Source organism: Natrix helvetica, assembly GCF_964273705.1.
Source record: "Natrix helvetica genome assembly, chromosome: 5".
Classification (NCBI taxonomy): Eukaryota; Metazoa; Chordata; class Lepidosauria; order Squamata; family Natricidae; genus Natrix; species Natrix helvetica.
The window spans coordinates 150270128-150296808 of record NC_138551.1 but is presented as its reverse complement, the minus strand read 5'-3'; the positions used below and the strand labels follow the sequence as shown (position 1 = coordinate 150296808).

At 43.9% G+C, this 26681-nt stretch overlaps 1 protein-coding gene across 3 annotated transcripts in view; it reads right to left on the bottom strand.

The window, feature by feature from the left end:
- PRKCZ (protein kinase C zeta) overlaps window positions 1-26681 on the bottom strand; it is an 80016-nt gene that overhangs the window by 44272 nt on the left and 9063 nt on the right. The window contains exons 4-6 of one of the 3 annotated variants that reach the window (XM_081954967.1): window positions 26484-26605; window positions 24798-24887; window positions 23767-23817 (exon numbers count right to left, since the gene is read on the bottom strand). In XM_081954967.1, the coding sequence (XP_081811093.1) occupies window positions 23767-23817; window positions 24798-24887; window positions 26484-26605 (263 nt within the window). Of the gene's footprint in view, window positions 1-15454; window positions 15501-23766; window positions 23818-24797; window positions 24888-26483; window positions 26606-26681 lie in introns of those variants that run through there. The other 2 variants (XM_081954965.1, XM_081954966.1) reach the window with 2 other exon arrangements.

Sequence of the window (26681 nt, the reverse complement as noted above, 5' to 3'; positions counted from 1 at the left end):
TTTCGGAAAGAAAAGGCCTCCGGGATCGCATTGGCAGGCAAAAAAAGGCCCACAACTCTTTAAAGCAGCTGCCTCTTTTCTTGGAGTCGGCCCGTTGCAGAACTTGGAGGAAGTTGGTGGCTGCCTTCAAGAGTCGTAGGCGGGAGATACAGTCATGAGCATGAGGGTGGGATTTAGCTGGTTTGGACCAGTTTGGGCGAACCTGATGTTACTTTTACATCTGCGTTGCAAGGACTGGCTGGCCACACCCACCCTACCCCTCCCAGGAGTCTCCATGCGGTCCATTTTAGATGGCAGATAAGTGCAGGGCCGGAGAGTGAAAAAAATGGGCCTCCCGGAAGTTCTGGAAACGGGCCCAATTCTGGCCTCCGGACCCTGGGGAGGGTGAAAATGCCCCCCGTACCATGGTGCAGAAGGTTGAGTAAGCCATGCCTACCGTGGCAGCACCCACCCAGCAACCAGGCAGAGAACTGGTTGCTAAAATTTTTGAATCCCACCTCTGGTCACAAGTCCCTCTTTTGGGTGGTGTTTTGACTTCAAACAGTCACTAAATGAACAGTTGTATCTGTATTTCCTATTTCATCCTTGACATCCATACGTTAAGGAGAAGGGGATATTTATCTGTGCTGGGAGTGTTTTATGAGACAGCTATTTTAACAGGTATTCAAAAAAGTTGAGGAGTTTAGCTGTCCAGAATCATGCCAGTGGAGTTCAACAACTAAACAACTTCTTCTCATCGTCAATAAAACATTGGACAAGACAGCTTTGTATGGGCCATAAGACATTTAGAAAGGAGCGCCATCCATTCTTAACCTTCTTGTTAAATGCTTGACAATTGTCACTGCTCAGCAGTATGCCAACCTGCAAGTTTTTTTTTCTTTTAAATAAAAAACAACAGACAAGCTAATGCATCTTCCCACAAGCAGTTTACGGCTTAAACAACATCACAAGCTACAGAGAACAAATTAGGAGAAGAGGCACCTAGAGAGGCGAAATCAGCTTCAAAACCGCTTTGAGGGAAGGACACCGTTGTTAAAACATTTTAATTTAGTTCTTTTCCCTTCTAGCAAAAACGACACCGTAAAAAAGCCCTTAACTTCTCTTGACGGAACTATCTTTTCAGTAAACAAAATTATTCTATGGAGAACCAGGAAAGAAACTGATTGAATGGGGATCTGGGGCACGTTTTCTCCCGAGTAAGCCAAAACTAATAAATGTTACTCCGATCACCAAAAGACAGAAATTGCTAAATGCTGTTTATTAAACCGTTGTTTATAGGCTAAGTAAACACCAGCCCAGTCGTGGCAGGATTTCTATAAGGAAAAATAAAGGCAAGGCAAGACATAAACTTAGCGTCTCATCAAACCTTTCTTTTATTAAAATATTTTTTAAGAATTTGTAGGGACCCTGGGGTTGGGGAGTGGGAGGAGGGGGGGGAACAGGTCAGGAGGGATGGTAGAGCCAGGCACCTAGGTGTGGTCGAAGGAGGAGGGAGCGGAGTGGGGGAGGAGAAGGAAGATAGCATTCCTGTGCAGGGCTTTTTGATACCAACGGTCGTGGGGAGGGGCAGGTGCGAGGACAGATCAAGAGCGCGTAGTCGGTTGGGAGACCGGGGTTTTTGGTCATACCCGGTCGTTTGTACCAACCCCTGCATACTAGGTGGTCAGGATCTACAGACCCACGGCCTGAGACTGCTGTTATGCAATGCGAGGTCCGTTGTCAATAAGGCCCCCCTCATCCACGATCTAATTTTGGAGGGGAAGCCGGACCTCGCAGGAATAACTGAGACCTGGTTGGGCCACGAGGGAGGCTTACCCCTCGTGGAAATGTGCCCGCCGGGTTATCGAGCATTTCACCAGCCTCGGGCCCAGGGAAGGGGCGGTGGGGTAGCAGTGATTATCCGGGAAGACTTGGAGCCGAGAGAGTTCACGGTGCCGCAGACATCCGGGTGTGAGTCCCTTGTCGTGAGATGGGGCCCTGGGAGGCAGTTGGGCCTGCTGATAGTATACCTGGCTCCTCGCTATACATCAGCGGCCCTGCCTGAACTCCTCGAGCTGATCTCATCGGTGGCGGTTGAGACCCCCAAACTTTTAGTGATGGGGGACTTTAACCTGCCGTTGATGGGAGAAGCGTCTGAGGGGGTTCGGGAGTTCATGGCTTCCATGACAGCCATGGACCTGACCCAATTAATTCAGGGCCCTACTCACGAGGGAGGCCACACACTGGACCTTGTCTTTGTCTCTGGCCTGTGGACGAGTGATCTGGGAATAGGGGATCCAACTATTATTCCCCTGTCATGGTCAGACCACTCACTTCTCCGGCTTGACTTCCCTGGTGCTACCCCCCGCTGCGGGGAGGCGGAACCGGAAGGTATTAGATGGTTCTGCCCCAAGCGCCTGATGGAACCAGATAGGTTCCAGACGGAGCTTGGGCCACCTCCTGTGGACTTGACCCGCCCCCGAGTGGAGGACCTGGTAGACGCATGGAATAGTGCGACTACCGGGGCCCTAGACCGGGTGGTGCCTTTGCGGCCTCTCCTGCGGCGACGAACCACCCTGGCCCCTTGGTTTACCGAGGAGCTAAGGGTGATGAAACGCCACAAGAGACGCCTAGAGAGTCATTGGAGATCCTCCCGTTCCGAATTTGACCGAGCACAGGCACGAGCCTATTTGAGGACGTACCTTGTGGCATTAAGAGCGGCCAAACGTCAACATTGCGCCGCTCTTATTGCGTCCGCAGATAACCGCCCTGCCGCCCTGTTTCGGGTGACTCGCTCCCTCTTGTCTGAGAGACCGCGGGAAGCCCCTTTACAGGGCAGAGCAGAGGAGTTTGGGAAATATCTACAGGACAAAGTCGCTCAAATCCGGATGGGATGGGCCCCTTTCAGTGGTCCAGTAGAGACGCCCGTGGCGAGTCTTGAGGGACCGCTTTGGGAGGAGTTTGACTCGGTTGCCATCGAGGATTTGGACAGGTTGCGTGGACGTCTGCGACCCACCACATGTTTATTGGACCCGTGTCCCTCCTGGCTTGTACTGGCATCCTGGGAGGTTACGCGCGACTGGCTCCTGGGCCTAGTGAACGCCTCGTTGGGTGAGGGGTCTCTACCGGCCGCCTTGAAAGAGGCGGTGGTGAGGCCCCTGCTCAAGAAGCCCTCCCTGGACCCAACGGACCTAGTCAATTATCGTCCAGTCTCAAACCTTCCTTTCTTAGCGAAGGTTGTAGAGAGTGTGGTGGTACAGCAGTTCCCACGTCACCTGGAGGAAAATGATTATCTGGACCCGCGCCAGTCCGGCTTCCGTCCCGGGCACAGCACGGAGACGGCCTTGGTCGCATTGGTGGATGATCTCTGGAGGGCCAGAGATAGGGGTTGTTCCTCTATCCTGGTCCTATTAGATCTCTCGGCGGCGTTCGATACCATCGACCATGGTATCTTGTTGCACCGGCTGGAGGGGTTGGGAGTCAGGGGCACCGTTCTACGGTGGTTTGGCTCCTTCCTCTCTGACCGGACGCAACGTGTGTTGGCAGGGGAGCAGAGTTCGACCCGGAGGTCACTCACATGTGGAGTGCCACAGGGATCGGTGCTCTCGCCTCTCCTGTTCAACACATACATGAAACCGCTGGGCGAGATCATCCGTGGTTTTGGGGTGGGATATCATCTGTATGCTGATGATACTCAGCTATACATTTCCACCCTGAACCACCCCAATGAGGCCGTCGAAATGATGTCCCGGTGTTTGGAGGCCGTACGGGTCTGGATGGATGGCAACCGACTAAAACTCAACCCTTCCAAAACGGAGTGGCTGTGGCTTCCGGCCCCCCGGTTCAACCAGGTGCTTCCATCTCTGGCCATTGGGGGCGTGCAACTAGCCCCCATGGAACAGGTGCGCAATTTGGGCGTCCTCCTAGATGCCCGGCTGTCCATGGATGACCATGTAACAGCCGTGGCAAGGGGGGCGTTCCATCAGGTCCGCCTGATGCGCCAATTGCGCCCCTTATTGGACCAGGATGCCCTACGCACAGTCACCCATGCGCTAGTGACGTCTCGCCTGGACTACTGCAATGCTCTCTACATGGGGCTTCCCTTGAGATGCACTCGGAGACTACAGTTGGTCCAGAACGCGGCCGCGCGGGTGATTATGGGGAGGACTAGATACTCCCCTGTAACACCTCTCCTGCGCGAGCTGCACTGGCTTCCTGTGGTCTACCGAGTGCGTTTCAAGGTTTTGATTATGATCTTTAAAGCGCTTCATGGCTCAGGACCTAGTTACATGCAGGATCGCATCCTGCCCCACACATCCCTACGACCAATTCGCTCACACAGAGAGGGACTTCTCCGGGTGCCGTCCTCCAAACAGTGTCGGGGGGCGACACCCAGGAGCAGAGCCTTCTCTGTGATGGGCCCAGCCCTGTGGAATGACCTCCCCCGTGACATCAGGATTATTTCCGATCTCCGCTCCTTCCGTGCACAGTTGAAGACCCACCTTTTTCAACTATCTGGCCTGGCTCAACCGTAATTTTTTCGTTTTTCCCGACTGTCTTTTAAATTTTAAATTTTTATTGTATATTGGGTTTTATTATTGGGGTATGTAAATGGTTTTAATTGTCTAAATGTTGTAATTTATTACCTCCTCCGTACATGTATGTCTTTGTATATATGTATGTTTATGTGTTTGTACACATGTGTTATGTTTTATATGTTTCTAGTGTACGCCGCCCCGAGTCCTGCTTGGAAAGGGAGCGGCTAATAAATTCAATATTATTATTATTATTATTATTATTATTATTATTATTATTATTATTATTCATTTTTGGCGTTAGCACGGATGGCTAAATGGACCGCTTTGATTAAAGAAAAGAAGGCCATTTCGTTTCTCTTTGGAAACCACTTTGGGACTTTGTGCCTGAGGTGGGGGATGGGGGGGGAGTGAAACTTGGGTTTTTGGTTTTGCTGATCAGATAGATTTGTTTTTATAAATTTTTTAGGTGCTTTCAAACTGTTAGGTTGGCAGAAGCTGGGACATGTAACAGGAGCTCACTCCATTACATGGCGCTAGGGATTCGAACTGCCGAACTTTCTGATCGACAAGCTCAGCATCTTAGCCACTGAGCCATCGCGTCCCTTCCAAGGAGAAATATCTCCAAGGAGATTTCCAAGGAGAAATATTTCTTAATTTCATGTATCGTCCCCTGTACTGGGAGGTGCTATTTATGCAAGACTGATCTTATGCTTTTCACCCATCGATGTTTCTTTCTTTCCTTTTTTTTTTTTTTTGGCCTTGTTCAACTGATTCTCCCGGGACTGCTTTGAAGCTGCTGTTTCATAATTCACTATTTTATTTCTGTTTACTTCTTGACATTTTCCTGCTGCTTTCTCTCATTATCATTCATATTTCAAAACTTGAATACACATAATAAACTGGGAGTGCCGTGAGCAAGTTCTGAAAATAAAGATGCAAAACGAAACAAAAATTGTACAGGCAGCTCTTGACTTACGCCCACAGATGAGACCAATTTGTCTGTTGCTAAGCGAGACATTTCTTAAGAGAGTTTTGCCCCGTCCTACAATTTTTCTTGCTGCAATTATTAAGTGAATTGTTGCGATTGCTGAGATAGTCACACCGTTGTTAAGTGAATCTTGGTTCGCCCTACTGACTTTGCTTATCAGAAGGTCGCAAAAGGGGATACCATGACCCTGGGACATTGTGACCGTCGTAAGTATGAATCGATTGCTAAGCATCCAAATTTTAATTGCGTAACCATGGGGATACCGCAAAGGTCGTAAGTGTGAAAAAAACAGCCATAAGGCACTGTTATCCATGCTGTTGTAGCTTTGAATGGTCACTAAATGAACCTGTATTGCAATATTAATCTTTCTAGAATTTCATTTCGGGACTTCATTATATTGTAAAAGCCATACAGGATCCCGATTGGATCATTACACCTCCCACTGAAGAGATCTTCTTAAAGGCAAAGGTTCACCTCACACAAGCGTACTAGTTGTTCCCGACACTTAGGGGCGCTATCCATCTCTGTTTTAAAGCCAAAGAGCCAGTGCTGTCCGAAGATGTGTCCGTGATTATGTGGCTGGATGTTGAAGGCGCATGGAATGCTGTTCCCTTCCCACCAAAGGTGGCCCCTATTTTTCTACTTGCATTTTTACGTGCTTTTGAATGGCTAGGTTGGCAGAAGTTGGGACAAGTAACGGGAGCTCACTCCATTACACGGTGCTAGGGATTCGAACCGCCGAACTGCCGACCTTTCTAATCGACAAGCTCAGCGTCTTAGCCACGGAGCCACCGCCCCGTGGCTAAGACTTCAAATATTCAAATATAATAACGTCAAATAACCTCCTCCATATTTAACTTTACATATTTAACTTTCCTATTTATTATATTGTGATGTATTCTTTGCATGGACTGTACACCGCCCCGAGTCCCTTTTGGGAGAGGGGGCGCCCTAGAAGCACAGTAAAATAAATAAATAAATAATAAATATTCACAATCTTGGTATTCTGTTTTATTATCATCCCTTGACTTGGTTGTAAAAAAAAAGCTGAAAAGGTCCAGTAAAGCCAGTCAGATACAATTCCCATAATTGGCAACATGGCCGACAGATCAAAAGTTAATTCTAAGGACAGAGCATTTAATTTCAAATGCAAAGAAAAGGCAGCCATCATTTCCTAGATTGGGGGGGGATCCGTGAAATGTTTCATCTCCAACAGCATTGAGAAAACATCCAATTTATTCTTTAACAAGTATCCTTTTTGCTCAATTACTGTGAATTGCTGAGCCCCAAAGAATATAAGGTTGCAATTGTGTCTTTTGCATATGATGTGCTGCCTTAGAAAGTCTCTCAGACTTTGAAGTGCTATTAAAGCTCCAACATCCATCTGGGAGTCAACTCAAAACTCAACTGCTGCCTGCCAGACCACTCACTGAAATTCCCTTGAAAGGTATTGAAATTCGTAAGCTAAATACAAACCATAAATATTATTGGAACTAAAACAGAAGCTCACAAACGACGCACCGCTCGCTGAACAGATGCCACCCGCGCTTCCGGTTCCAATGAGTACAACTCTGGAAATCAATAAACTCTTAAATTTGTGCGGTGAACTCACAGCATTAAAATATTGACCGGAATAGTTTTGGGGATTATGAAATAATATTCAGATGGAATGAAGTTCTTTCAAGAAAAATTGTGAGGTGTTGACAGGTCTAGAGGTCTCCCTGGCGGATGGAAGCTCATCTTTTCTGACAATTTCTTTCTAAGCACACCCATCTGGAAAACGGGGCACAACAATCGCACTTGATTTTGCAGCCAGCTAGAGGGGAACATTTCAAGTCCATCTCCCGCTGCACCCTCATGCGATGGGATGAGGTGTCAACGCATGGGAAGGCGCATAGTGTCTACTACACCATCTCAGCTGGTCCAGGTTGCTCATGAATTGTTAAAGGCACTGTTCTTTGGACAGTGCTGAAGTAATGTTGTTGTTAGTCGCGAAGTCGTGTCCGACCCATTGTGACCCCATGGACCACGTTCCTCCAGGCCTTCCTGTCCTCTACCATCCTCTGGAGTCCACTTCAGCTCACGCCGACTGCTTCGGTGACTCCATCCAGCCACCTCATTCTCTGCCGTCCCCTTCTTCTTTTGCCCTCCAGCATGAGGCTCTTCTCCAGGGAGTCCTTCTTCCTTCTCATCAGGTGGCCAAAGTCTTTGAGTTTCCTCATCAGGATCTGGCCTTCTAAAGAGCAGCCAGGGTTGATCTCCTCTAGGACTGACCGGTTGGATGGCCTTGCAGTCCAAGGGACTCAATGCAGGAGTCTTCTTCTCCAGCACCAGAGTTTAAAGGCCTCCATTCTTTGGCGCCCAAGTAGTACACAACCGCAAATAGGTATTTTATTCTTCCTCTCAACGTGGACAATGTCTTGGCTTGGCCCAGAGGGGAGGGATGAAAGCTGAAATCCTAAGTGGAAAATTATGTTTGGGTACCAGAGCCTTGGAAAAGTCACTTGTTAGGATCTGAAGAGTCAAGGACCTTTGTGAAAAGGCTTAAATCCAAGTGACACCGGACACAAGGAAATGCAACAGAATCCTTCCAGAAAATCATTGGACAAGGAATGTTCTTAACTGCAACGTGGTCGCAAGCTACCGTCTTCTCTACATTCTTCAATGACCATCATTACTCTTTTCTTACATTTATATCCCTCTGTCTCCTACACGGATTGAGGAACAAGCAGCACAGGTGTGGACAATCAAAATGAGTTCTAACGTTCCTCGCAGTGGCTACTAAAATGATGGCGACGTACGAAGGAGAAACGCTGGAGAATCAATGCTTTGTTATCCAGGAAGTAGCTATTCCATTCATAGCTGAAAGGAATTAATCATATGCCTTTAATGGAGTCACAGCTGGTCTTCTTAGCTAATTACTAATCACCAGGTTGGCCATTCTGATTCTCTGCAGTTCTTGCACAGGTAGTCCTCGACTTACAAGAATTCGTTTAGTGACCGTTTGAAGTTACAATGGGAAAAGTGACGTAGGACTTTTCACGTCTACGACCGCCGTGACATCCCCAGGGTCATGTGACCAAAACTCAAGACGCTTGGCAACTGGTTCGTATTTATGACTGTCGTACTGCCCTGGGGGGAGGGAGGGTTTGTCACGTCATCCCCTTTTTGAGACCTTCTGACAATCCAAATCTATGGGGAATCCAGACCCACTTAACGGCCATGTTACTAACTTAACATCTGCAGTGATTTCACTCAACAACTGTATCAAGAAAGGTTGTAAAATGGGGTCAAAACTCACTTAACAACTGTCTCGCCTGGTCATAGACTTTTTGAGCTCAATTGCGGTCATAAGTTGAGGATTGCCAGTATTGTCCTGAAGGCCACCGCAGTTCAAAGCACATATTTTGACACCCAATGGGACAGACTTTATAGGCAGGTTGCTTAGTATTTCCCAACACACCTTAGTTAAATGTACGCACCGTATCTTTGTTGACAAGCTAGCATTCTTATCTACAGTTTCACATGGACTGACCCTTCAACTTGGCATTTTTTATATAACTGCAGATTATAATCAGCCTCACCTCAAGATCCAGCCCAATAGGATACATCAAGGTCAAATTTGCTCTTGTCATTTTGACCTTTACTAGAGCAATTTTAGCCTTTATTAGAGCACTCACAACAAATGGACTTTGTGTAATGCGTTTGTTGGCTAACAAACTTTCAATATGAAATTAGAAGTACTTTGGGAGTTTTCTGAAACTCTGCGTGGATGAGTCAGTCTTACCGCATTCACGCCTGCAGCCTCAATCAAACAAGTTAACTGCCCCGTTTTGAGTCTTAGGTAAACAGCAGGAAAAATTGTCCCCTTGTTTTTCACTGGAAAAAGTTTACATGATGAATTAAGCGACTTCCTAGTAAGAACTGAGCTAATAAAGGCACCTTTATTACCATGGCTATGAACCTGAAGTCCCACGTATGGTTATTTTTAACAGCCTTCTCAGTTTACAGGGGTAATGAAAATACAATATTTTCTCTTGTTCAAGATCAGGGATTTCTAAACCTGAGTACTTTAAGACTTGTGGACTTCATCTCACAGAATTCCTCAGCCAGCACTGGCTGGGGAATTCTGGGAGTTAATGTGTACAAGTCTTAAAGTGGCTAAGTTTGGAGGTCCCTCTTCAAGAACATGGGAAGGCGTTTTTCCCAGCCCTTTTTTTCACTTGCCTTAAACCCAGCTCTACATTAAGCCAGGATCAACTCCCAACGAGACTAAAACCAGCATTTAATTCTATTTAGGAGCAAAACTTTATCTGTGTTACATCTGTATATCAAACGGGAATGATGAAAGTAAGATAATAATGTCCAGAAACGAACAGAAAGGCCTCAAAGCTATGTGTATATTCCTTAGGAAAGACAGGAAAAGACAGAGAGACAAAATGCAGATTTTATCATCTGCATTTCAGTCACTTCATTTTCCTTTAAACTTATCTGCTACAGATAAATCTCGTGATTATTCTCAAGTATTGCTAGCTTCGCGGTACTTTTTTCAGTGATTTTTTTTCTAATCTCTTATCTACACTTTCCTCCCCTGATTGCGTCCTTGAATGAGCTGTTGTTGTGTCTTCTCCTGGCTTCACACCAGAAGTCTGAATTTAGTCATTGTGCAATCATTCAAGGCCAACCATCTTTCTTCAGCGATTATGAAACCTTATTCCATGGGATCTTTTCCTCTTTTAAATTTTAAAACTTTCTCTCTCCCCCCACCCCAACTTCCATTTGGATTTCCTACCTGCTATCTCTTTCTTAGCTTCCCAGTTTCTCTCCCACATAAGCTATGGATGATGAATCTGTTTCTTATGGGGACCTTATATTCTGACTGCATGTCCTACAGGTCAAATCTTTCATGCACATATACACTGTATTTCTCTGCATTTAACACGATCAGGATCTGTTCCATAACGTCTTAGTTGCTGGCCTGCATTTTCCCACTGTCTATTTCCTTATCCCATGTTAGATACCTGCAGGTGTCCATGGATCGTTTGAAGCAGAGGCTAGCAATAAACGAACAATTCTCCTTGCAAAATTATATTATGGCCAACATTATTGCAATCCATACGTTCATTTCAATCACAAATTAGTAGTCTTCTCTTGATATTGTAATTTCCACCCTTATATAATTCCTGAGATTACATCTATAGTATGTGTCAATGATGTTGAATGTATATCCATCTCTTCATTTTAATAGATATGATCCTCTGTTTACTGGGTAAAAGTCCAGCACCCCACTCAGCAATGATTTTTTAATGCTGTTGTCCTAACGTTCCTTTCTATGGCCTAAGTCTTCAACCATGTAATCATCTAATTTAACTGATTTATGTTGGTCGCTCCTATTTGCTTATCCAAATACATTCAATTTAATATCCTTTATTTCCATTTCCAAGTTCTAGTACTCTTTCATGCTTACAATTACCCAGACTTATGCTCACAATTACCCACACTTTTACAACCTAACCCAACAATTACCTTTGTTTAACCATGTCAATCATGGCTTCTCAGAACATGGTTTGTCCCCTTGAGTCATTCACAAGTGCATCAGAATCTCCCTGGAATATTCAAAGTCTGCTTCCATCTTGAATACATATGTGTAAGTAATAGTAAGTATTACTATTGTTCTTCTCATCCTCCGTATTATCCATCTCCTTCTACTTATGACTATAACCTTGTTGCTTGTATCTTTACGATTTATATTATTTAGTTCCTAGTATGATTTTATTGCTTATTTAATATCCTATGACTATCACAAAGTGTTGTACCTTATGATTCTTGATGAATGCATTTTTAATGTACACTGAGAGTTTGTGCACCGAAGACAAACTCCTTGTGTATCCAATCACACCTGGCCAATAAAGAATTCTATTCTATTCTATTCTATTCTATTCTATTCTATTCTATTCTATTCTATTCTACTTTCAATCACACTTGGCCAATAAAGAATTCTATTCTATTCTGTTCTATTCTACTCTACTCTACTCTACTTTATCTTCAATCACACTTGGCCAATAAATAATTCTATTCTATTCTGTTCTATTCTACTCTACTTTACTTTCAATCACACTTGGCCAATAAAGAATTCTATTCTGTTCTATTCTGTTCTGTTCTGTTTTGTTCTACTCTACTCTACTCTACTTTCAATTACACTTGGACAATAAAGAATTCTATTCTATTCTACTCTACTGATGAGAAATACAGATGTTAATAGCCATACATAAGTATTTTGTGGCACAATTCTTGTTTGCTCATCTGAAGGGACAATCACCTCATGCAGGAAAGCCTGTTGAATGACCAAGTTCCTTCTTCTTGGAGTAACACAAGACCAAAATATTACCCCAAAGTAATATCTCTTAAATCTCTTACATCAACAGATCTGCAGCCATGCTGTGAATCTTACTTGTTACATCACCCACCTGGATTAGACACTGACTCGTGGGACAATTTCGAAAGAAGCAACAATTAGAGATGGGCAGGTTTAAAGGCCGCACTTTTGAACAACAGGTTTTTCACATCTATTTCATCCAACTCCAGAGGCCCAGATTCCCCCATTGCCTTTGAGTCTACTGACCATCTCCCAAAAACCCCCAAACCATATAAGTTGAAGTAAAATCAGATTTGACTTTTGGACCAAAAAAACAACCTTGAGATTCCCGTTTTGCCCATGGTTCTTCTGTCCGTAAAGGAAAAATTACTTAAAAAAAAAAAAAGCACATTCAGCATAGCTGCCATTTGAAATAACCGGCACGCCAGCCAGTTATGATCCAATTTGACAAAAGAGCGTTCAAGAAACAATGGCAACCTAAACACGAGAGGGCTGTAATAATCTTTAACGGATGTGACTTGGAAGCTTGGATGGGGGACACAAGCGTCACCCACACAACGCAACACGGATGCAATAATCCTGTTTACTTAACCGTCATTCAAAAGATGGAGAGTTTTGGACGCCTGTGGGGACTGCCATTCATGGGGAATTCTCTATTACCGTATTTTTCAGAGTATAAGACGCACCAAGATTTTGATGAGATAATTTTTTTTAAAAAAAGTTTTTTGCACTCTGCAGGCCTCCCAAACCCTCTGCACGCCTAATTTTTCGTGAAAAACAGAACATGCAGATAATTTGAGAGGCCTGCAAAGTGCTCCTGGGGACTGGGGGGCGAAAACGAGCAAAGAAATGGCCAGTTTTTTGCGAAAACGGGCCCATTTCTTTTCTTTTCTTTTCTTTTTTTTTGCAAAAAACAGGGCATGCATAGGCTTTGGGAGACTTGTAGAGTGCTCCTGGGGCCTGGGGGAGGCAAAAGAGAGCAAAAAATGGGCCATTCTTTGCTCGTTTTTGCCCTCCACAGCCCTCAGGAGCAGTTTGCAGGCCTCCCATACCCTCTGCATGTCTATTTTTGTGAAGGAGGTGGGGTTTCGAGAGGCCAAAAATGCTGTATTCAGTGTATAAGACGCACCCAGATTTTCACCCTTTTTTGAGGGGGGGGGGGAAAGGTGCATCTTATACTCCAAAAATATGGTACCTATTCATCAATGAAAAGTGGAAGTGAAATATCCTAAAAAAAAAAAAAAAATTCCTCCAATTCCGCAAAGTTGATCCTATAAGCCTGGCACTCTGACAAATCAGCCATCAACAGACACAGAGACATCAACAACATCTACCGTGTTCCCCCCCCCAAATAAGACAGGGTCTTTTTTTCTTTTCGGGGAGGGCTTATTTTTGGGGGGAGTTTCAAAATGCTTATTTTAGCACATGTGCTCAAAGGCCCGATTGGCCTTATTATCCGGGGAGGTCCTATTTTCAGGGAAACAGGGCATAGACTATGCAAAAGAGACAATCACCCAGCCCAGAAGATAACAATACACCAGCGCCTCTCCACCAGTAATCGGAACGCAGACCAGCATAGATTAACTCCAAGGTTAACTTCAGACCAACCATCAAACAAGCACTACCCCAGCCATCAGTAAACAGCCCAACCAAAGAATCTCAACTGCCTCCACCCACCCAGATAGACAAGCTATCAGAATATAAACTGAGAACAAACCCCATTCCTTAACTAGGACTGAGGGTGTTACTTAGTTGGGTAATGAAACGTCTCCAAGAAAACAAGCAAGCTCAGAGAGCACCAAAGACTCCTCAAAGTTGACCATAGTTAGCATAAGTAAAATTTCACTCTAGCCAGGCTTGGAAATCCATCCCCTGCTGATTGAATATTTACAAATAAGCTATTTATATCCTAGGCCTTGAGAGATAGAACTAACATACATAGAATTAAAAGAAGAAAGAAAACAATGACACAGCCTCAATACCTAATTGTATGTGGTGGTGACGATTATACAAACCATACCCCAATGCTAGAAATTACCCTACGGCCTCCGTCTCATTGCTCTAAGTTCGAAGTGTAAAAAAAAAAAAGGGAGGGGGGATAGATGTGCACTCCGAGAATTCAAAATCAACAAAGGTTCTTTCAAGAACCAACCGCACACATTCCAGTGTCCAAAAAGGTTGGGCCTCAACGGTGTTATTTCCCCCCCCCTCTTTATAAACAGCAAACTCATGCGAAGATCATATAAATGTAATAAATAAATAAATAAAGATCACTTCTTAAAAGCCGCTTGGGGTTTCAAAAGCAGATTTCCTTAGGGAAGAAATTCCGGTTGTTTGGGGAGGGGGGGGGAAGAAAGAAAGAAAGAAAGAAAGAAAGAAAGAAAGAAAGAAAGAAAGAAAGAAAGAAAGAGGGAGGGAGGAAGAAAGAAGGAAGGAAGGAAAGAGCGAACAAACGACAGCTTTTTTTGCTATTGCCCCAAACATAAACGCTTCCAACTAGGTAACCACAAACATCAGATGGGAATTATTAGAAGGTCTGCGTTTCTCTTCCAAAATAAAGAGTCTGTTTCAATGAGGGGAGAAGACTTGGAAGTCCTGAACTGCTGCAAATACAGGCCGGCAAATTTATTTATATTTTCACAAAGGCGCCGGTTTCAATTTCCCTTACACACCCACACAAAACCGATCCCCACATTTTGCCTTGCTAGCCGTAGCACAAAAGGTTTACTCTCTCTGCAAGCAAAGCTGCTATCACCAGAGTTGCCTCATCATCTCTCACGCTCCTTCCTTTCTTCGCGGGAGGAAGGGTTCTCGTTCACGTGCTCTGAATAACCTAACCATGGCTGCTAATACGGCAACAATTGAAGGGAAAAGCTGTGAGTCACACAGTGTGTTTACAGGGCCAGGAACGGAGAGACAATTCACGTACTGGACCGTACACTATGACTTTCTTCCTTTAGGTAACAATGCGTAGCATCCTCTGTAAGATACAATCGAAAATAATGTCTAAGCACCAGAAAAGCATGCGAGGAGTTACGGATTTCCTTGGCACTCACAGCAAAAGGGACACACCGATCACTGACATTGTCAGCGGAGACAAATATCAAACATTCAACCTGTATCGGACGAAGCAAGTCGGAGGCGAAAATAAAATAAATAAAACAGGCCCAAGGCTCCTGACAACAAATACAATTACATGCCCACCCCCACCATCACATCCAAGGAACCCCTGTCTAAAAAGGGCATGAGTAAGAAAAGACCAGCTACACCACAACCACCGAAAGCATCTTCAATTTCTCGGCTGGAGATTTAAAAAAAACTAAACGAATAAAAAGCCGGATTAAAAAGTGATTTTGGGCGAGCCCCCCAGCTGATCTCCTGCACAAAATCCAAATTGCCCATTCAACGGATCGATGTCGCCTAATGTAGCAATGCAGTACCATCTCTATTCTCCTGGATGCTGGCGCCCGCTCGTTTCCCAGGCTGCTGCTTCGGAAAGATGTCAAAAATCCAAACCAGAAGGCAACAATCACCCCCCACCACCCCTTGCCACAAAACAGGCCGCAGACGTACCGTCAGGTTTTTTTGGGTACATCTCCTTCATCGGCCCTGACGAGCAGCATCCCTCCGCAGACGCCTCTGTCTGGTCCCTCTCTCCCTCTCTCTCCCCCCCACACCCTAAAGCCCGTCACCTGGCGAGGGAACGTCTTTTCAAGGCAAACCCTCCCCAGCCCCCCTCCCTGCCTTTCTCAGCACTGTCTCAGCTACATCCCAATAAGCGGCGAGATCTGTGTGGGTTGCAACCGCGACGATGGGCAAGGTGGACTGGTCCACCCCAGTGCATCCCCAATGCTGCTGCTGCTCCTGCTGCTGTTACAATCCTTTGCCCTGCGTGCCCAGACCGACTGCATCGCCCTAACAATTGCAGTAAAAACACAGGAAATCGAGGGAGAAGGGGGGTGGGGTGGGGTGGGGGTGGAAGCGTTACTCACTGGGTTTTAGTCCTTTCCTTCCTCCGCATGTAATTTGTTATGCTTTACAATGCAGTCGAGGATGCTGCCGGGCTCTGCTTGCCGGCTAATTCATTGCTGCTTCTAGTGCTGTTTGGCGGCTGCTAGACAAATCCCCCCCACCCCAAAAAAAGAAGGACGACGACGGGCGGGAAGAAGCCGGAATATTAAGAGCCAATATTTAATGGAAGGCTGGTTATCCTGGTTCTCTCACATCTCTGCCTCATGTATCCAGGCTCGGGTTGGACTGGCCCCCTTGGGAGGCTCTCGCTGGCAGCCGAGGCACCAACTAAAACACGGCATGGATGCCGGGGAGGCGAGGAGAGAAAAAAGCACGCCTCGGTTTCCCCAAATGTTATGGAGAGGTGCCTTAGGGAAGGGTACGTTGGCAAGGGTCTGGAAAGAGGGGAGGGGAGAGAGAGAGAGAGAGAGAGAGAGGGGAGGGGGGAGAGGAAGGGGAGAACTGATTGGGTTTTAAGGAGAGACAGTTTCAGACATGCGGTGAGCCAGCTGAGGATTGCATCTGCAAGCAATTTAAGGAGCAATTTTTCTCTCCGAGGCACAGAGTAGAAAGCATCACCAGGGGTTTGTGCCATACAAAAAAAAAAAAAAACCAATAAAATAATGCATGTACTTTAAATGCCTTGGGAATTAGTAGATTTCCCAACGTTCAGCCTAAATCGGTGGCTGAAGCCTCCCCAGCTAAGCAGGGGGATCTTGAGCCTTCCAAAGGGAGATGCTTTTGATACAGAAGCCAGCAGAGGCCACGAGCCCTTCCCCAGGAAACCCTCCCCCCCCTCTTAGGCTAAAAATCAGAAGGTGTATTATCTTCTCTGCGCCCTTATCGCCATCCTCCAATGAAGGAAACTATGTGGTCGCGTACCACAAAATCCTGGAAGGGAGAAGCATCTTCTGCACACACTGGTGAAGACAGACAGGAAGTGGAGGGGAGGGGATAGAGGGAGGATTTCCAGGGAGGGGTTTTTTTTTGGGGGGGGGAACGAGCAAGTGGGAAGTCTGCTTTGAAAATGACAGTGCTGCAAATGTGCAGGTCGCCCCCAACCTATGACAGTTCGTTTAGTGACCGTTCAAAGTTACATCGGCACGGGGGGGGGGGGAAAGTGACTCGGGACCATTGTTCACACTTATGACCATCACAGCATCCCCACAGTCACATGATCAAAATTCAGGCGCTTGGCCCTGACTCGTACTTATGATGGTTGACATGATCCCCTTTTGCGACCTTCAGGGCAACTGTGTGACTAACTTAACAACCGCAGAGATTCACTTAACAACTGTGGTAAGGAAAACGGGGCACAATTCTCTCAACCACTGTCTCACTTAACAACAGAAATTTCAGGATGAATTGTGGTCACGCCTGTAGTTAAAAACGAGTTGTATCTTTTGCCACGTAGTCCAATCAATAGGAAATTGCTAGTCTGAATTTTTTTAAAAAATCACACTAAGGAAACGATGAGAATTCAAAGGTCTGCAAGAAATTTGGAGGAAGTGACCCTTTAAACCCCCCCCCCACAAAAGAGTGTTTACTTCACACAACAGTAAATGTAAGCATTGTGTAACCACCTAATACAAACAAGAATCTGCTTTCATGATAAAGAGAGGAGGGGCAATTAACCACACACTGTCTGTTCGATTCATTCCAGAATGTCCATATTTTTGTCCCCATTGTAGACATTGAGTTTGTGCTAACAGATTGCTAATTTAAGTGGCAGCCTATTTTGAGGGAAATGGGAGAATTGAAATTTCTCGCTCCGGTCTCCCAAAATAATTCCCAGGCACAGAAATGTAAATATGGCTCATTGTAAACAACCAGACAGGAGAATGAGTGAGAATTTTAGGATCAATTAAAACAAGCTTTCCCCGAGATTTTTGGGTGTGTGTGTGTGTGTGTGTGAGAGAGAGAGAGAGAGAGAGAGAGTTATTTTTAGTGAGAATTATGGCAATATACAATACAATAGCAGAGTTGGAAGAGGCCTTGGAGGTCCTCTAGTCCAACCCCCTGCCTAGGCAGGAAGCCCTATACCGTTTCAGACAAATGGCTATCCGACATATAATACAATACAATAGTAGAGTTGGAAGGGACCTTGGAGGTCTTCTAGTCCAACCCCCTGCCTAGGCAGGAAACCCTATACTGTTTCAGACAAATAGCTATCGAACATCTTCTTAAAGACTTCCAGTGTTGGGGCATTCACAACGTCTGGAGGCAAGCATATACACTAAGCAATTGTTCTAACTGTCAGGAAATTTCTCCTCAGTTCTAAGTTGCTTCTCTCCTTGATTAGTTTCCACCCATTGCTTCTTGTTCTACCCTCAGGTGCTTTGGAGGCTATCCAACATACAATACAATAGTAGAGTTGGAAGGGACCTTGGAGGTCCACTGATTTAATTGTTCTGTCAGGAAATTTCTCCTCAGTTGCTTCTCTCCTTGATTAGTTTCCACCCATTGCTTCTTGTCCTGCCCTCAGGCCCTTGTCCTGCCCTTGGAGAATAGCTTGAGTCCCTCTTCTTTGGGGCAACCCCTGAGATATTGGAAGACTGCTATCATGTCTCCCCTGGTCCTTCTTTTTATTAAACTAGATATATCCAGTTCCTGCAACCGTTCTTCAAATGTTTTAGTCTCCAGTCCCCTAATCCTCTTTCTTGCTCTTCTCTGCACTCTTTCTAGAGTCTCCACATTTTTTCTACATCGTGGCGACCAAAACTGAATGCTGTATTCCAAGTGTGGCCTTACCAAGGCCTTATAAAGTGGTATTAACCCTTCACGGGATCTTGATTCTATGTATGATGGAGCACAAACTATTCTATAGACTAGTGACGGCTAACCTTTTTGTCGTTGCATGCTGAAAGCGTGCGCGTGCAATAGCATTCACCTGTGCGCCCGCACCCACAATGCAATGTGTGCATAACGCCCCACCCACCCGCTCCACCTACTGCCACCCTTCAGCCTCCTGAGACCAAACACGGGCCACGGGGAAGGGGGGCGCACTGCCCCCCGTGCTCCCCTCCCCACATGCGTACGCAAACTGAAATTTATACACAACCGCTGCAGATATTAGCTGCTAATTGTTGGGAATTAATGCCATCAATTAACGTTGGTTCCCGAGTTATAGACACCTTTTTCGGAACCGGAAGACGATGAAATATATGGTATTAATTTAGTGTATTTCCGAGACATTTGTCACCTGTCTTCTCCGGAGCTGCCTTTTCAAGGGTTTCATGTGTAATTCAGACTGACCACTGAAACAGCGGGGCAGCGTGCTTCCCACACATATCAGTGAAGAATTAGGTCAGGCGAGTTACGCTAATCTATACAAATCCATAATTTATAATGGGGCTGTCAAATCAAGCGACTTTGTGAGATAATGCCATGGAGATATCTTTAATAAGTGTAGCTGATCGTTATTGCCGCGGGTTCAGCTCTTGACCGAGTGGGTCTACTTTTTACAGATCTGATTTTTCTTTCCACCATTGCTCTGGAGAGGTGGTGCCACGATTCCTCAGCCTTCTGTGGTAACATGCGCATCCAACCGATAGCGCAACAGCTACAACAGGCTTACTAGATGCTTAAAAATCCAGATCTCCTCAAAATCAAGCCACTTCCTTTGCATCACTGAATAATTTTTCTAATTTAAAGGGTTCCCCAAAGATTATTTAGGCCTGCTCTGTTGTGGTGAGAACCTTGCGTTACCTGGAGATTGATCTTTTAAACTAATGATACACTAAAATTATTTTAAAAGCTGTGGTTAGTTCAGGGGTCAGCAAGCTGCAGCTCCGGAGCCACATGTGGCTCTTTTTATCCCTCTGCTGCAGCTCTCTGTCGCCTGTCGGCTCTACAATTGATAGGGCTTTCAGTTAGGACAAGTAGAGGGAAAATGACGCTGCGCTAGGAGGAGACTCTATGGTGGGGGAACCGGACGTCCGGTCAGCTCCAGAATTGATTGGGGAGGCTTCCGGTTAGGACCTTTGTGGCTCTTTAAGGTTGCCGACCCCCGGGTTAGTGTGACTATAGTTATCTCTCGTCTTACAACAGCGACTGTTTACAATGGCACAGAAAGATTGTTTTTCACAGTTACACTTTGCAGCATCCCAACAGCCCTGTGATCTAAATTCAGACGCTTGGCAACTGACTCGTATTTATGACGGTTGCAGCGTCCCGTCTGGGGGTCATCAGATCAACTTATTAACGACGTTCTAACAAGCCAAGTCAATGGGGGGGGGGAGCCAGATTCACTTAATCACATTACTTAACAGTGGCAGTGATTCCCTTAGCAAATGTGGCAAGAAAGGTCATAAAATGGTGCACAAACTGGTCTCGCTTAGTAACAGGGATGTTCAATTGTGGCCGTTAAGTCGAGGACTTGCTGTGTGAAGAAGGTGAATTTTGTTGGGCTTTTGACCCCGCGGTGGAAACAATGGCTTCTAACGAACCACAAAGTGGTAGCTGCCAGTGTTTTAAATCAATGTAGCTGTGGATTTATAGAAGCGTATATTTTACATTTAGCTTTTGGGGGTGTTTCCTTCCATTTATTTCTGAGCTGAGCACAAAAACGTTTCTCCAGCGACTATCATCCATACTGCAAAGATTCAAAGTATGTTCTACAAGGACACAGCTGTAAAAGCCATTTATTATTATATAACCCTTTCAATGAGACAAGAAACTCTCTGCTATTCTTGCAAAATATGAACCTTAGGGCTTTCCTCTTACAAATGGTCATAAGATGGGTACCTGTTAAGATAAAATCATACAAAGATGGCCTAAGATAGCCTGGCTCTGTAGGAGTGCACCTCCAGTTGTTGGTTTTTTTGGGGGGGGGCAGATGGCACACACTTATAGGGCATAATTGTTTTGCCATATAAACTTGCAAATTTCTCATTCTAGAGGGCTAAGCCAAGATAATTTGAATATAGCATCAAAGCAATCTCGCCTCACAACCAGAGGTCTGTGAATTCAATCCTAGGTAAGATGTTTCTATCTCTGGGCACAATGAGAATAGATCTGCTCTGCATTGGCGACAGGAAGGGCATCCGGCCAGTAAACACACAGATCCATTCAGTTGCCCACACTCTGCAAAGGATTATGGGTTCATTAAAAGAAGATGATCAAAGCAATCAAACCTCAACCTAACCAAGGTTCATGCAGATGTGGGTCTCCGTTTCTACCCAATTTTGCCCCCCTAGTTCAGAGGTCTCCAGACTTAGCAACGGGTAAGATTTGTGGACTTCAACTCCCAGAATTCCTCAGGCAGCCACGCTGGCTGGAGAATTCTGGGAGTTGAAGTCCACAAGGTTGGAGACAGTCAATCTGGCTCCAAGTATTAGCAATGGTCCATGTGAAGAGGGTTGAGTTTCGTATTGCATCTCCCAAAGCATCCACCACAGGGCAACTGCCGTTAGAGATCCTACACAAGCAATGATGATTTAGGCGTATTCAAGTATTAAAAAAGTGACAGAGCCATGGACAGGTATGCAAACACAGTGAGGGTTTTTTTCTGCCAATCATTTATCCAAGACTACCCCAGTAATTCAAATCAAGTTGTCTATTGGTCTCACTTACCTTGATTCGATTTAGCAAAGAAAAGGATTTATGCATTGGTAATAATTTTTTGCAAGCAAATTTTGTGAGGAAAAAAAACAACCTGTACTTTCTTCTTGATGCCAATGACATGTCTGATATCTCTCATACCCAGCTGGATTAAATAGCCTTTTAGACAAATGTTTCCCCACACACCCCAATTTACTAGCTATCACCGTAAAGCTAATATTATTATTGCTGCTAGTCAAAAATCTTTCAAAACAGAAACAGAAAACTGTTCTGCATCCCAGAGAGCAATATCTTGTTTCATGTCACCTGGAAGAGCCAATTAATGCACCTGACAGCTTGATAATCAAACTCAACAATTAATGTGGGTTTCTTGGTACATACTAAATAGGAATACAGTCATTACATGTTTTTTCTTCCATGCAAAAGGATGGAAGTATCTCCTCAAATACTGAATTTTTGCAAAACAAATAGCTGAGGATAATTCTGGGGGAAACCAGCTCCACATCCAATTCATTTCTCTGTGCTGAAACTAGCCTTATGCCAATTCCATTCACACGATTGTTAGATTGCTCAATTTTTGGCTGCAACTGTTTTTCTGCCCAAACATTTATTTATCAAATTTATTGGCTGCCCATCTTACCGCAGGGTAACATTAGTTTAGTTAATCTTGTTTCCTAAAGCAAGTAAAAGTTGTATCAGTAAAATACTTGACAGTTTTAAAAGTATTTCCCATCTAGCTTTACAGCTTCTCCTTATAGATTCCCCCCCCCCCCACTTTGGTTCTTCTCCAGCCAAACAAATCTTTCAAATTGTGTTTCTCAATCTTGGCCACTTTAAGATGGGTGGGCTTCAATTCCCTGGCTGGAGAATTGTGGGAATTGAAGTCCTTATTTAACTTATGAAGACTTATTTTTCTGACATAGGATCCAAGTTTTAGATTTAAGTTAAGGGAAAGTTAACTGGTCTGATTGCCAGAAGAATGTAATCTTACTGACAGTGATAAACTTTGTCCTCTTAGTCTGGGCTAAATTATTACAGTCCAACACATTGACAAATTAAATAGGATTAAAATATTGTGGATATGATTTTCACATATAATCCTTTAGTCCTTTTGTAAAGTATGAGTATCCTCTTTCCTTCCTCTTTGTTGTTAAGTTTTAGCTTGGAACAATAATGTTGCGTTGACAGTTGAAGTGAATAATATTCCCAAACACTATAAAATCAGCGGATGCAACTTTGAACTGTTTTGTTTCACCAAAAATTGCTTGGTTTTCTTTATATCTATATCTATATCCATATATATTTAAAATGTATTTATTTGCCTGCTATCCCTAATGAAAAGCAAATGGAAATTAGAACAGAGCTACAAGCAAAATCTTGTCAAGTACTCTCCCACAGGAATTACCTCCAGATTTACATAAATTGGATTATTTTTCCTCTTTTAAATCCATAATTTATTAATATAGGTGGGTGCGGCTGTTTACAAAATAGGTTAGAGCAACTTCAGCCGAATCCCTACGTTAACTACCCATGCTTGGCCTTATTTTCGGGGAGGTCTTATAATTTTTGAGGTGCAGGAGGCGGCGAGCGTGGTCACCTCATGGCTGCTGCGTTGTAATATTTTCGGGGAGGGCTTATTTTAGTCCATGCGCTCAAAAGCCCAATTGGACTTATTATCCGGGGAAGTCTTATTTTCGGGGAAACAGGGTATGTACAAAGGGACATGGCTTACTGATCACACAGTTGTAAATCTTCATTTTCCTGGCCCTTCCCAGAGATACCACTATATACTAAAAAAAAAATGCTTCTAATTACATCAGGAGCAAAAGACTCTAAAATGAGTAACTGCCTGTTTGTCTTTCCACGTCGGAGGCTGTTAGTATTCTTCTCCATTGAGATAAATCCAGTTGGGAAAATAAGGCCTCCAAATAAGGAGCTAATACAGATTTAGAATAAGAATGTGCAGTTCTTTAGAGCAAAAAAGGTACTTCAGAGAATGCAGACACGATAATGCACCTCTCTGTAGTTTTTCCTAGAATTTTGCTAAAGCAACCATACACTCCAGGGTGAAATTTAAAATGCTGCTTGAAAGAAAGGCAGACAATTGCTACATGAATGCCTTGGGGTAATTTGAATAAAACAACACACTATTTAAATATTATTTACCATGTGAGAAAATGTCTGCCTAGCAGTGCATCACAACTCCATTGTCGTTTTGTCTTTGCAGGCCGGAAATATTTTGAAGGAAAATCAAGAGGAAGGCATGTGCTAAAACTTTCTAAAAAAACATGATTTTGTGCCCCGATACTTACGATCTTCACCAGGACACCGCATGCCGGGTTGTTCTGGAATGCTTGGGAAGACTGCATCAAAAACATAAAATACGCATCATAAATATATATATATATATATATATATATTTCCTACAGGAGTCTTTCCTAGCTACTCAGTCTTTTGAATAAATGTGACAGATTCCTTAATCACAAAACTGGGACTCTTACAAACATGAGAATTCTTTGCAGACACCAATTACTGAAAGGAAAGTCAGGCTCAGGGTCCGTCAAAGCAACATGCAGAGAAAGGAGTTATTTGCAGTGAAAATAATCCTCGGAAAAGGAAAGGATGAGCAAGGAGCAATCTCACACAAGGAAGCATAAAATTATTCAAATCAGAACAATCAGAATCTGCAGAAGATAAAAATTCCTATGATTTTTCTGTGGTTTTTTTTTTTAACAAACAGCTTGTAATTTATAATTGCATCTCTTTTATTTTATCATTTAAGACATTGATACACCAGTTCTGCTTGATCAAAGGGTTACATGGCTCCTAAGATCACACAAAACACAAAGTTGTAAGACAAGAAAATTGCAACGAAACACGCCAGTGACAGTGAACAAGCATTTTTAAAGCCCGTAAAAGAGTGATTTGGTTAAAATAGGCACGGGACTCCTACAGTAAAGGCCCTTCCCCCAATAGTGACCATCTTCACCAAGTCCTCAAAGAGATTTTAATACAAGGTAGGTCTTCTTAGGAAAATGTTCCAGAGCCGAGACAGAGAAAAGGAATTTCACCAGTGGCATTGGTATCAAAGAGACCACAAAGCACATCTCCTGGATATTTGTTGCGGTAGGTAGATAGGATTGTGTTATAAGCGTAAAATGGGTAAAGGTCAGATCTTGTTGTTCAGCATCAATCCAAAGAAGAGGCCAGTGGATGCCTAAACACTGCACTTTTGAGCTTGCTTGAGAAAGAAGACAGAATGGAAGAACCAAAGCAGGATTTCTGATCTGAGAAGATACAGCTCAACAAAACGGTTTGCTAAACTACAAGTCTCAAAACTTGCCATGAATAATAAGTCCTTCTTCTCTGTACCGACAGTACAAACGGAAGGCTTCTTCCAGCTCCATCTGTGACGAAATGGTACAGGGATCACCTATTTGAAAAGAAAGAAAAGAACGAATGTCATTTATGGAAGCAATCTGTGGGTGCAACTCTCTGATTTAAAACTGTTTTTCTTATTTTGAAACAGCGCGATTTGGAGATGGTGGGAATTCATTTATACATTTCAGAACAGTGGAGAAGGGACACTTAGTGGTTGAAAAAGAATTGTTCTGGGACCCAGAGACCATTCCCTTCATCAATGTTGAGTGTAACTCTGTCTCATAGTTGTTTCTTGTTGGGAAGGGCTGTGGGGAAATGGTAAGCCTGGCATAAAAATAAAATACTGAAAATCAGGGTAGTAGAGAGCAGGGCTGGCTATTCATTCCCTAAGTCCCAATTTTTCCCTCTAATTAACAGAGAAAACATTTTAAAGGATGGCAATCATTCTGCAGGATTGTTTAGTGTGTTATTATGTCTTCCTTAGTTGGAAAACACCCTTTTCCTAAAGCAAATTCTCAACAGGTGATTGATGGAATTTAATGTTGCTTATTTGGAATGAAGTACGAAGGGAGGCCCCCAAAGAATAGTGACGTTAGAAAGCACCAGAATTGGAATATACAGTCCCTCTATATTATTGCCTATGCTGACTGAAGAACAAACTAACTGCTTTAAGGAAACAATTATGAACTTTACCCAATCTTGGCAGTACTTTTTATGTCAATCAGCTGAACTGCCCTCTAAACAAAACAATATACCAATATAGCTCTAGGTTACATGCTGATCATGGTTTATTAACCAAGGTTTAATCATGGTTTACTAAGGAACCACAGCTGGCTAGGTTTACACAATGTAGTAAGTTAAAAACCATTATCAGTCACATTGGCTTAACATAGGCCAGATGTGTCAAACTCATGTTGTCACGGCGACGTCCCATGACGTATCGCGATTTCCCCCCTTTGCTAAACGTGGGCGTGGCCAGTGCGTGACGCATCTGGACGCAAGTTTGACAGCCCTGACACAGGCTAAACTCCTAAAACTCTAATCCTTCTCTACAAATTAACAGAAGACACCAAATTCTTCCTCTCTCTCTCTCTCTCTCTCTCTCTCTCTCTAGGTGATACAAAGAAAGGGAGATCTATCTATACAAGTTGTCCTCAAAATACAACCCATCATAAATGGAGTCTGACTATTATGGTCATATATATCATGACAGTTGTAAATCTGGTCAGTCACAGGACCAACTGGTGTTTTTTTGGTGGCAATAATTAAGCAAATGCTGCAAACATTAAGCAAACCCATTGTCTGTTACATTGCCATTTAACTGAAAACCAAAGCTAACTTTCTATTTTCAGCAAAACCATCCTAAAATTCAGTCGACTCATGAGGCAAAGGTTTAAAGGGAAATTCTGCCCAGTCCGAACATCTGAGGCTATTAATTCAAAATAAAGTAAGATATAGTATGTCCCTGATGACTTCATTTTTATTTCTCTAATCGGAAGCTGCCCATCGAGTGACAGTTTGAAATGGCTTTCGAAATAAAAAGTTATCCATTTAATATCTCCTTTTCAGCCCAGATAATTAACTGCGCCATAAAGTGCTTTAGGGAAAAATGTTTTCCAAAACCACAGCTACGAAAAGCCTGAAATACCTTCATTATCAATCCACTTCAGGGTAATTGGCTGCTCCTGTGACAAATTGCACATTTCTCTCACTTCATCACAAAGTTCATCGTAGTTCATTGAGGCACCCAAGTTGGTGATGAGGATGTCCCTTGAAAAGAGATGAATTCACAAATTAAGTAAATGCATGCTTTAAAACGCCTGGTGTTTGTAAAAAGGCAGATTAG